The 13,471-nt window shown below is 32.4% G+C and overlaps 1 protein-coding gene across 1 annotated transcript; it reads left to right on the top strand.

The window, feature by feature from the left end:
- Nucleotides 1-2,486: 2,486 nt before the first annotated feature.
- On the top strand, nt 2,487-12,116 carry LOC147387429 (receptor-like serine/threonine-protein kinase SD1-8). Its single transcript, XM_086420005.1, has 6 exons — nt 2,487-4,062; nt 10,365-10,576; nt 10,656-10,866; nt 10,951-11,188; nt 11,354-11,504; nt 11,593-12,116. The coding sequence occupies exons 1-6, from the start codon at nt 2,649-2,651 to the stop codon at nt 11,884-11,886; spliced, it is 2,520 nt and encodes an 839-aa protein (XP_086276131.1). The 5' UTR covers nt 2,487-2,648; the 3' UTR covers nt 11,887-12,116.
- Nucleotides 12,117-13,471: the final 1,355 nt, after the last annotated feature.

A 13,471-nucleotide genomic window follows, 5' to 3' on the forward strand; every position in this document is an offset into this window, starting at 1 on the left:
CTTGTGTTGGTTTTTCGATTTATTTTTTTGGTTTGATTGCACTTATATTTCTTAACATGACCACCCAATTTTGAAAATAAAATCGAACTTCAATTCGCATCCAGAAAACGATCATATGATCAAAAGAGGTCCATGATAAAATATTTTTCCATCTATGACCTTCCAACTCTTGAAATGAAATCAAATTTACAATAGACATTAAGAAGCCAATCATACGAGGTTAGTGATAATATCTCGATACGATCAAAGCAGTGTCTATTGAATCAACTGCTAGGATTGATATAGGGAGTTACCATGACCCATAAGATTTTATTTTGTAGGACCAAGATTACTATAATTCTTTAAAAAAAATCATTTATATAGTATAAAAAAAAAACCCACACAGATTATTTATTTTTTTTTACTTTGTCAAATTCCTCTTTGTTTTCAAATATTTCTTCCCGAAGGTGGAAGGGTCATCAAGTCTTGTAAGGCCGTGTGGGCTTGCTTTTGAGTCTTTCTTTGACTTGACACGAGGAGTGATTATCAAATTACAGATAACATTTTAAAAAATTTAAAGGGCGATTGGTGGTATAATCACTTTAAATGATTAAAATACCCTTACATCTAATGGGCATTTCATTGCAAGAAAGAAAGGGTAAAATTAAAATGTTATTTATCCAACTTTTAATTTTGTTTTTTTTTTTTTATGATGAATTATGTAAATTTTACACAACTAATTAATCTCAAATTTATAAATTATGATTTTTTAAAGTATGTGAGGCACTTAAATTCTATAATTGCTGCCTGATGCCATGGTGATTCAAAAATATATGAAAAATAGTTAATATAATAAGAAATAGTGAATTATGTTTAGAATAATTTTTATGTACCCTCTAGGTCTTAATAAAAATTAGGGATACTCCCTTGATTTTCAAAGAATGACACCTTTATAAAATGAGTGACATCTCCTAATATCCAATCTTCGATTGATATTCAAAACACCATTGATTTTAACCTTTAGGATGGTATTGTTTTTAGACTAATGATAATCTAATGCCCTTTTTTTCAGACGCCCCCTTACGCTTTCTCACGTGGTAGTTATAAAATCATAAATATTTTTTTATTAGAGTCTAGAAAGTCGTTTCTAAGTTCCTATTTATAAAGACTTTTCGGTTTAATTATACATTAAATTTCTTAAATTGACATAATTCATTGATAATCCATATTTCTTATTATTTTTTAACAAATAATGATTTTTTGACCTAATTTCGAGTATTTATTTATCTAAGTCAAAGTTATGAGATTCAAAAGGATGAATCAAGACGATTGAAGAAGTACATTGTAATCCTGGACTGAAGACAAGACTACGAACCAAAATCCAGGCCCATTGGAGGTGTATGAAAAAAAGAGCGTCAAATTATCATGATTTTTATTTTTAACCCTTTCAACATCTTGTCAAAAACCCTTATCTTTATACTTTTGTGTTCAAAACAATATTTTACAAATCGGTGATCCAATTTAATTCAATTGGATTTTGTAAATAAATTGATTGATTAAAGAACCATTGATTTTCATGATAATTTAGGAAAAAGAAAGTATAAATAATTTTAAACATTTTAATAAAGATGCATTAGTCTAATTGAATTATTGTGGTCTGATCAACATGACAAATATTCAATTCGATCATCAATCCAATGTTTAAACCATCAATACACAAATCTATCATCTTCAACATCCCCCTAACTCTTTTTCTGATCTTGAGGTTGGAAGGAGGTAAAATCTTAAGAATTGAAGATGAGGATACAAAATTGGGAAATGTTAGCAACAAACATTTTGGCAAAATATTTTTCAAAACATGGGTTAGAGGTTTGGAATGGGCTGATTTTTGGTGAGGATGATCTCTACGGTGAGGAGATCATCATCACCAAAAATCAGCCCATTCCAAAATTTCTAATCCCAAAAAAAATAGTTTACAAAAAATGAATGGTTCACAATTTTTCAACTTATAAACTGGGGCTAGAAGTTTTGGAATGGGCTGATTTTTTGTGAGGATGATCTCCTCGCTGTAGAGATCCTCCTCACCAAAAATCAGCCCATTCCAAAACCTCTAACCCATGTTTTGAAAATGTTTTGCCAAAATATTTGTTGGACCCTACAAAATTTTGTCCTAAAAGTAAAGGACAAACAAATTTTTACTCAAAACCGAAGTTAAAGTGTATGTTTGAAAGCTTGGGATACCTCTAATTTTTTATAGCAAAATCAAAGAGTATCTCAAAATTTGTGGGTATTGTTTTGAGAGTTGCTACTGCCCCACCAATTTTTACTAATACCACACTAATTGTATGCAATTCTGGTGATTTATATAGGAATTGTTGGGCATTAGTAAAAATTGTCGTGGAAATAGTAACGCTCTTTTTTCAAAAATATAAGCTTAAATAATTCAAAGAAATCAAGGGGCACATATCTAACAAAGATATACTAACTTAGTTAAGACCTTGAAATAGAAGACAAAAACAGCTGTTGAGACGAGGTAATTGTAGCTCAGGCTGTCTCTGTCTCTCATGACCTGCGACGCATCTAACATTCAAGACCCTTTCTCTTCTTCTCATCTTCTTTGAAGCTGAAATCTTTTTGGCAGACTTGTCTCTCTGCTAACTTTTGCAGAGATGTTGGATACATGGAACAATCCATGGTTCTTTCCTTTTCTTCTCTTATTCATCTTCTCTTCAAAAACCCATGTTTTTGTTACAGCTGACACCATCTCTACTGGTCAATCTCTCACTGGAAACCAAACAATAGTCTCTAAAGGTGAAAACTTTGTCCTTGGTTTCTTCACACCAGGTAAGTCTCTCAACTACTACATAGGCATCTGGTACAATACGAATATGGTCACAGTTCAAACAGTTGTTTGGGTTGCAAACAGAGAGAACCCTCTCAAAGACCCATCTTCTTCAGAGTTGAAACTCTTAGAAAATGGTAATCTAGTCCTTCTAAATGAGTCCAAAATCACTATTTGGTCCACTAATTCGACCTCGAACACCTTGAATTCCTCTGAAGTAGTTCTAGGGGATGATGGAAATCTTGTTTTGAGAAATGGATTGAAGAAATCTGATATAATTTGGCAAAGTTTCGATTACCCCACGGATACATGGCTTCCGGGTGGTAAGCTTAATTTTAATAAACACACCAACAAATCAATGCAACTTATTTCATGGAAAAGTTCAGAAAATCCTGCTAAGGGATTCTTTTCTATAGAATTGGACCCTGATGGAACTAGTCAGTATGTTATACAATGGAACGAGTCTCGGAATCATCGGTATTGGACTAGTGGAACATGGAATGGGCAAATTTTCAGCGGTGTTCCCGAGATGAGAGAAAATTTCAGCTATATTACGAATGAGAACGAAAACTATTTCACATATAATCTTTATAAGAATTTTATGATCTCTAGATTTGTGCTTGGTTTGTCGGGTCAAGTCCAGCAATTGTCATGGTTGCCGGAGACGAAGGAGTGGAACTTGTTTTGGTCTCAACCGAAACTTAAATGTGATGTTTATGCTATCTGTGGGCCTTTCGGTAGCTGCGACGAAGCAAATTCAAACTACTGTCAATGTTTGGAAGGCTTTGAACCACGCTCCAAAGATTGGAATCTGAGTGATAGATCTCTTGGTTGTGTGAGGAGAACCCCTTTGCAGTGTGGAGTGCAAGACGGGTTTTTATCCCAGTCCAACAGGAAATTGCCTGAAAATCGGCAGTCTTTGGAAGTTGGGAGTGCCAAAGCGTGTGAATTGGCTTGCTTGGACATAAACAATTGTTCTTGCAGTGCTTATTCTTATGGAAGCGGTGCGTGTTCAGTGTGGAGTGGTGATCTTTTGAATGTGCAAGAACTCTCAAATGGTGATAATGGTGGAGAAGATCTCTATCTCAGATTTGCGGCTTCTGAGCTTCGGAGTTTCGGAGAGAAGAAAAAAAAGGCTTCAAATACTGGGGTTATTATAGGTGCTGTTGCAGGGACTTTAGCCCTCTTGGTTCTTGTTTTGACGCTTATCTGGCGATGGCGTACGAGGAATAAAAGAAAAGGTACATTCATCTATTACGATGTTATACTTCCTTATACATTTAGGTTTCAGCATTAAAGAAGATTAAAAATAAATTTTTCTTTAGAATTTTGGTAGAAAAAGATTTTTTCAAGGGCATTTCCATTATAAAATCTAATTTCCAAAACACATTTATTGCACTGTAAGGTGTGGCTGTTTATTTATTTCCATTTAGTGTGTGCCCTTATTTATTGGGAATAAACATCTAAGGTATTTGGATTAAAAAGGATTTTTAAAAGAGCATCATCGATATGTATTTATTGCACTTTTAAGGTCAGCCCTCAGGGCACATGTTAACAAGACCCATAAATAAATAGGGTTATATGGTGAGACCCCCTTAAAATTTTGAATTTATAGCTAGCATTGTTGATAATTGTGAAATTCAAACTTCTACGTGCATATGAATGTCGAAATCCTCTTGGACATGGATCCATATAGTTCTTCCAATAGTTGACCTAGAGACCTATAATCTTTCCTTAAATTCGAAATACATGCAAATTGTGTGCCTACATGAGGTGCTTTTTTTTTTTCTATGGAAATTTCACAAATTCACATACATATCACTTTAAGGGAGTGTTTAAGTGAACGGCAAACTCTAAGAAAAAATCATTTGCAGTTAAAATTTATTTTTAAAGGTGTTTGATTGCAAAACAATTATAAAAATGGGGAAAAATGGCCTCATTTTTTTTTTTTTTGTTTAAACTTGATATAAACAAGATTTTTGTGGTAAAAAATCAGAAATTGTGACCAATAAACTATAATCAAGTTGGTTAGTTTTTTTATATTTTAAAAATACCTTTTTAGACATATAATCATTCAAAGTCTATTAATCAGTATTTTAAATTACAAATAACTTAGTAAAATTTCAAATCTTATTAAGAGTATTTTAAATTACAAATAACTTAGTAAAATTTCAAATCTTATTAAGGGTCATTGAGCTCAAAAAGATTACCAAGCTGGCAATCCAACACCATAGCTCTATAAATTTCATGGAAAACTCAAATCTTAGAAAACAAGTTCAAAAAAATAATTTTTTTTTACTTGATCCAGAGTTTTTAAAATGGATGGGTATCAAACTCCAAAATTAAAATTAAAAATTCAGTGGTGAAAAAAAAAAAAAATTTAATGATTTTTATTCTTTTTAAAGTTCGTAGAATTTTGCACTCTACATCCCTATGGCATCATATCATTCATTTGGATACCACAAGGTGAGTTTAATGACCCTTGTAAGATTTGAAATCTTACCAAGTTAGTAAGACTAGACTTACTCAAAAAATAAAAAAACTTATACAACTCAATTTAAATGAAAGAGCAGAAAGACATTTTCTACGTGATTTTCCATGATGTGTTAAAATAGTAGAAAAGGATTTGCCAATACATCACTTAACCAACAAACAATTTGTTAAGAAATGAAATCGTCTCGACCCTTCTGCACTAAATAGTGGATATGGGTCCGATTTGTAAAATGGGGGACTTTTGAGAAATGATAGTCGCTACCTACTTTAGGTCTAGGAACCATAAATAACTCCAAATGGATATGAGTCGGTCCACGGATCAAAGTTATAGGTAAGGGGTCAGATTACGGGTTTCTGAAGGTATTAAGCACCGAACCCACCAGATCAAGATGATCGGTCTCTACTACGATCCAAAATCATCCTATGATCAACATACAAAGACTACGGTCAAGATTGCAGTCCAATCATCATCATCAATTTATGTTGGATTTGTCAAACAAATCCTAAGGTCAAATTATCCCAACTGTTACATGATTATACTTTGAATTCCACAAAAACATAAGGATTTGAAAAAGCCATAATTAGTCCCATGATCTTGAATCAATCAAGAAATTCCACCTGCAATTATTTTCCAAGTTGTCCAAGATAGAAACTGCTAAATTGAAACTCCTGAAGTTTCTAAATCAGGAATTTGAAATTTTCCAAATTAGCAATTTCAAAAGATACATTTTCCAAAAGTATAAAGTTCCAAAAATGCAAGTTTCTAAATTTGAACATTCTAAATATAAGAATGCGAAATATTTTAAATTGGGAAATTTTTGAAATATGAAATTTCTAAATTAGAAATCTATGAATATACATTCTCCTAAAATAGAAAAAATTATGCAATCTCATGTTAGAAAGTTTCTGAATATGAGTCTTCCAACGATTCACCAATAATTTTCTAAAAGAAGAATTATATAAAAATGAAGTCCCAAATTAGAAGATTATGGATTTGTCAGGAATCAACAAATTGGAAATTGACAAATATTATTACAAAAAATTTCCAAGCTAAAAAGAAATATCCACAGGAAAATTTTCATGTTCATGAATCCTTAAATTAACCAAAACAAGCATGCATATATGATTTTTGATTTTGTCCAAATAACTATCATTCGACAACACGCATATTTGTCAAGTCAAGGGGTATACTAATCACATGGGAACATTTTAAACTCATCATCAATTCGTCACAAATCTATAGCAAAAATCATATGGAACCATCATGTTTAAACACAAAGACCATACCACCACAAACTCATAAAAAAGATGCACAAATAATACTCCTCTAATCCTATCAATTTGCAATAAAAAATAAAAAATAAAAAAAGTATAAATGAAACATTTTATTAATCCTATCAGCATGCAAAAATAACTAATAAAAAATAAAAAATAAAATAAAAAAATACATAAAATATAGTCTCCTAATACTATTGACATGCAATGAAAAGAAAAAAATAAAAAAATAAAAAAAAATGAAGAAAATATACAAAATAAATATTCGACAAACCCTATTGATATGCATATATAAATAAATAATGAAAAATAATACAAAAAGAAGCAGATTTTCCTAATTCCACTAAAACGTAAAAAGAAGGAATAAAATATAGAAAAGAATACATAAAAAGAACTATCATAATCTTATCAATATGAAAAAAAAATTATAAAAACTACGTAAAATTAAAAAAAAAAAAAAATACTCTCTTAGTCCTACCTCTATGAAAAAATATAAAAAGCCTAAAAAAATATATAAAATAAATATCTCCATAATCCTATAAACATGCAAAAGTAAGTAATAAAAAAATAAATACAAAAATTAAAGAACGACTTACTTATAGAGAGATGTCAAAAATTGATTCCTTCAGGTACGATCATCAAAGGCTCGTGAGCATCCGTATGTATGAAGAGGATAACGGTTGAATGAGATGACTATTGGAACGTCAGTTGAAGATGATAGCTATAAGAGACGACTGGGCCAATATTGGGCGTTGGTACAGCAACCAATAGAGAGAGGAGGAGACATTTTTACAAGGAGAGAGAGGTGGCTAGGCGTTGGGCAGCAAGGAAAGTAGCTGCAGCAATGGCTGTAATGGACTATGTTGCGGGGATGGGAGAGAGAGGTGAGAGGGACGTGAGAGAGGTGAAGGAGAGGAATGAGAAAGAAGAAGAAGAAGAGAGTCAACTGGTGTGCTGTAGGGGGCGTTTTTGGGAGAAGAAATGGACTGTTTCAGTGGCTGTGTTGATACAGGGAAGAACAAGTGGAAGAAAAAGATGATGAAGTTGAGATAGAGCTGAGGAGAAGAATAGAGGGAATGAAGGTGGGTGCTGGTTCAGCTGAAGGGGCAGGTCTGAACATCCAAGAATAGCCCCGAGAAGAGAGAGTTGAGCGAGAGGCGTTGGAGATGACGTGAAGGAAGAAGAAGTCTTAAGTCCAGCCTCCTTTCTAGAGAGAGACGTCTCTCTTTAAATAGAAACGTATTTCTATTTCAGTTTTTTTTCTTTCTAATTTTTTTGATTTTCTTTCTCCTTTTTTTTCAATTAATACGTATATTTCTTCTCTTTTTTTTTATTCCTTTTTAGGAGAATGACGGTGGGGCGATCCCACACTACTCGTAGTTCGTTAATTCTTCGATGCTTACGTCTTGATTGGTTAATTTTGGTTGTTTTGATTTAGAAAATTTGTTTTGAATTTTATTGGTTTAATTTTGATTTTAATTTATTGGTTTAAATTTGATTTCAATTTTTAGTTTGAGTTTTAATCGGCCATTTGATTTATTAGTTTTGTCGATCAATTTGAATTTGTGGTTGAGTTTTACTTTCAATTTAATTGGTCGGTGAGAGTCTGATTTCAATTTTAATTCGTTCGTCGATTTTATTTTGATTTCTAATTTTAATTGTTTGATTTTGAATTAGATTAGATTTTTAATTGTTTAATTTTGAATTAGATTTTAATTGTTTAATTTTGAATTAGATTTTAATTATTTAATTTTAAGTTTTAATTGTTTAATTTTGAATTAGATTTTAATTATTCAATTTTAAATTTTAATTGTTTAATTTTGAATTAGATTTTAATTGTTTAATTTTGAATTAAATTTTAAGTTTCAATTATTTAATTTTTAATTTGATTTTAATTTTTATTATATTTTCCTAAGGATCGAGATCTCTAAGTTGAGTTTAAAGGTTGAGGGGCATTTCGGTCATTTTTATAATTTTTCATAAATTTCTCCATTTTCATCGATTTGGTCCTGTTAGATTCAAAATCATGCTCTAAGTGCAATAGAGGTATTTTTGAAGTCTTTCGGAAGTCCAAAATTTATGGGGGGTATTTTCGTCATTTTGTCAATTTTTGTAAATTTTTTCGAATTTTAGCGTGAAGTTTCTTTCAGTCCCGACATGATTATTTTTAAGTTTGAAAGTCATGTTTTCCTAGCGGAGTGAGGTTTTTAGGTTATCGAACTGTGTAGCGAACCTAAACGTACATGCTTGCTAAATTGGGTGTAAGGTGTAGTGATCCTAATCGTACGTAAATTTCTATTTTGAGTCGTAACGAGTAAGGGAGATGAAAAGATTGAGAATGGGAAATGTCAAAAACAGTACTCTGAAGCCTTCGAATTCTTTGCGATCATCATTAGGAATTCACGATAACCAGGTGGCAAATTGTCGAATTAGGTAGATGCAAAAATAGGGTGTCTACAAGAGAATATTTTTCTTGCAATGAAACACACTCTAAATGGTTGGTGAGATGGCCATGCCTAAGGAAGCAGAGGTCTTTAGTTCGAAATCCCCCCTTAAGGCCACCCTCATGTATTTTTCTCAGAAATTTCCTAGTACGTGTGGAGGAGGGATGGCACCTATCTAGAGGATTAGTCTAGAACTCTAAGAGGCCCGGATACCTTGCTTAAAAAAAAAAAAAAAGCAAAGCCTTACTACCCCAAGGATTTTTGGTTGGAAAAATGAATCTTATTCATCCATTCCATTATATCTAAAGCCATGTCTTATGTTATTAAAAGTGATTTCATATTCATTTCCACTATAATTTTACTTTTGATTTATCATTTATTGGAGCCACTCCTATATTTTCTCAAATATGTTCAGTCTAATTTTATTTTTCCTAGTCTTTCTACTAATCACATCCAATATCATCGTCTTTACTATACTCAATCTATTAATATGATCATATTTGACTGCTCAACATTACGCTTCATAAAGCATAGTCCTTAGTATCATCTTATACAGGCTCTTTTTAATTAATTAGATTATCATACATCAATCACACGCACTTTAGCACCTCCTTTTTAACTATCCAAATCCGATCTTATGGGCAATCAAATTGAAAGCGGTCTCTTTGGGCATTTATAATCAATCAACTTTCTACTGGATATTCCCCATCTTTAGTGTTTGTGATAAATTTATCGCCATGTACTTGACCTTGATTCTACTTATTCCATTCTGCAATTTTTTTTAGTGCAATCATACCAATAGACACTACGTGAAAACTAAAAATTTTGAAAAGAAAATTCGATGGGCCAAAGCCCACAAATTTTCGGAACTAAATTTTGACGGCCCATGGTCGTTGAAATTTTTTATGTTCTCCAATTCGACGGCTTAAAGCCATCAAATTTCTCCCATCCTCCATTACTTTGACGGTTTTGGTCCGTCAAAAAACAATTGACAATGAAAAATTCAACAGCCTTAGGCTGTCAAATATAACTTTTTTCACGTTATGAGAGTGCTAGGTGGATTGTTAAGTGATAAGAGTGAAATCGGTACTAGGTGATTAACAACCAGTTGGTGTCATTTGTATCCTTTGCTCAATTAATCTTTTCCATAGTTTTATCAACATAAATAGATAGTTGGAACAATGTTGTATGTCGCCTTTAGTAATTGTTATATGTAGGTATTTTGATGCTTTTTCTCTTCTCATTTCACATCTTTTCAGTAAATCAATCTTATGAACAAAAAATAATTTTGTTCACATGAAATGAGAAATATTTTGACTTCCAAAACTCAGGAACAAAAAGACAAATAGAGGATCTGTTTGATCTGAGTGGAACTACTAAAAATTGCAAAGACACCACAGAAGCAGAAATACCTATAGAGAGTTCGAAGCAAGGAAACACCCCACATCTAGCATTATTGGACTTCGAAGCAATTGCAAATGCTACAAATAATTTTTCAGATGCAAATAAGCTTGGAATGGGGGGATTTGGCCATGTTTACAAGGTGATGTAGTCTTATATTTAATAAAATTTGAGGTAGTAGACAATTCAAAATAACTTATATAAATTTATTGTTATTTCAGGGTATGCTACAAGGAGGACAAGTAATAGCAGTGAAAAGACTATCCAAAAGCTCTGGACAAGGCTTGAAGGAGTTCAAGAATGAGGTTATATTAATATCCAAACTTCAACACAGGAATCTAGTTAGGCTTTTAGGGTGTTGTATCGAAGGGGAAGAGAAGATGTTACTGTATGAATACATGCCCAACAAAAGCTTGGATTCCTTTCTTTTTGGTATGGTTACTATATATGAATAATTTCCAAAATCAATTCAACTTTTGCTAATATAGTCTAACGGACAAAAAAAAAATGGACCAGATCCAACTAAACAAGGGCAACTGAACTGGCCTAAACGCTTCCACATTGTTGAAGGGATCGCTCGAGGTCTTCTCTATCTACACCGAGATTCAAGATTAAAAATTATTCATCGAGATTTGAAAGCAGGAAACATTCTATTGGATGATGAGATGAATCCCAAAATTTCAGACTTTGGCATGGCAAGGATTTTCGGAGGAAATCAAACTCTAGCAAACACTAACAGGGTTGTTGGAACATAGTAAGTCTTAGTTTCTTGATAGCCTAAAATTCCTGCTTAATTAGTTTGCATTTTGATCCTTCTAATTACTTAATATTGAAACAAATAAAAAAGGCTGAAACTAATCTGTTTGAACCATTTTCATTTCCTTAATCAATTCACTGAGTCCTTAATGGTAAAATGCAGTGGTTATATGTCCCCAGAATATGCCATGGAAGGGAGATTTTCCGAGAAATCTGATGTCTTCAGCTTTGGGGTATTACTTTTAGAGATCGTGAGCGGGAAGAGAATTAACCAATTTTATCTCGAAGAACAATCATTAAGCCTAGTTGGATTTGTAAGTTTATACTCCAACTTATGGGATCCTTTTATTTATTTATGACTAATTTTAATAATCTTAGGAGATGGGATCGATATTATTTCAGGCATGGCGCCTATGGAACGAAGGAAAGGAAATAGAATTGATGGATCCAACACTAAGAGAATCGCACTCTGCCTCAGAAGTATTGAGATGCATCCATGTAGGTCTCCTATGTGTACAAGAACATGCAGCAGAACGGCCAACAATGTCTAATATAGTTCAAATGCTAGGCATGGATACCACACAACTTCCTACACCAATACAACCTGGGTTCACAATAGAATCTGGTTTATCCTTAGCTAGCCAAGAAATGTGCACGATAAACAATGTCACCATTACAGAAGAAAGTGGCAGGTAGCAAGTAATTGCAACATTCTTCCTTATTTTCTTTTCTTGGAATATATATATATATTTTTCAAGACTTCTAAATTTCACTTAGTATAGATGAATCATTTCCTTGAATAAATGAAGTATTTTAATGTAAGTGGAAGATATAAAAAGTCTGATACACAAAGTGGTGTATTGAAGAGCAAACTCCCCTTATGCAACTTTTTATTATTATTTAGTTTTGATGGATAGGTCAAGAAGACCTACCCAAGCAACAAAAAAGAGAAAAAAAATACTATTTGAACAGTAGTATTATTTTTGCTTTTTCGTCTTCTCCTTCTAATTCTCTTAGGATTTATGTTTACTAACATGGTATCAAAGCATCGATTATAGGGCTCTTGTCTGCACTTTTGCATTTGCATGTCACTGAAGAACTCCTTTCAATCCAACTCAATAGATCTATTCACTCTTACAGATTGTAGTTTCCAGATCGACCCCAAATTGATTTCAAATATAACTCACTCCTATAGATTGAAGTAGCGTGATTGTAGTTTTTAGATCAACTCATAATCGATTTATCGACAAATTTCATATTGATTTCATTGAAATTGTGATCAAATAGTGAGCAAATCCAGCCCTCTTTGACTCTTTGATATCAAATTGATTTCGATTTTTTTGATCGATAACTTTTGTCTGGATTGATTTCGGCTGGACTTTATCGTATAGTGAACTTGTGAGCAAATTTATGGTACATCTCTGCTCTTTTGAGGATTATTCTACCATCCATGTCTTATTTTTTACTTAGTTGTTTTCAAATATCTTTGGATCACCATGTCAGGTGAATGAGATGATTCGGTTTGGTCTAGTAGTGGGTACCTTGATGGAAACAAATTATTCTTTATTAAAGTTAAGAGAGAGAGAATCTGTTGAAACATCCAAATTATAAATCTTTAATTGCTTCGGTTTTTAGTGGCTTGTTATCAAATTATAAATCTTATGTTTAACATCAGTCCATATATAAAACATCCAAAAACCCATAAAAACACTTTCGTGACTATGTTAGACATCGAAATTCCAGGACCGTGCCCGTTCTTGTGGATCAAAAATCATGATTGAATGTCATATGGATGTAAAGGGCAATATTTTAAGAATTGCAAAAGTCTTTTTTTTTTTTAATTAAAACATAATTTTCACTTTTTGATTTTGATTTTAAATTCGGGACCTCATTCGCTTTCAATTTACAACACTTTGGAAAAAAGTAATTTATTTTTACCATTTAATCTAGGCCATGAACGCTAAACAGGGCTAAGTTATTATTTGGCTTAAATGTCAGTCTATGTGGGCCTAACAAGTCTTTGTAAGATTGGGAGAATGACTTATAACTCAGTCACGTTAGCCTTCTTCAATACGAATTAGGGAGGAATCAGAGTATCTTTGGCCATTATTAACCCCCAAATCATTCTTGGATTGCTTGTCAATGTTAAGCAAACTCCATGTGAAAAACAAGTCACTTTAAAAAAAATTGGAAGAGAAGATATAGAAGGAAGAACCCACAGATAGATATAGTTGGCTTTGATCAAATACATTAACAATATTAAACTAGATATCATAAAGAT

The sequence above is a fragment of the Akebia trifoliata genome, chromosome 13 (assembly GCF_017979445.1).
Source record: "Akebia trifoliata isolate Shusen 1 chromosome 13, ASM1797944v1, whole genome shotgun sequence".
In the NCBI taxonomy this organism is placed as follows: Eukaryota; Viridiplantae; Streptophyta; class Magnoliopsida; order Ranunculales; family Lardizabalaceae; genus Akebia; species Akebia trifoliata.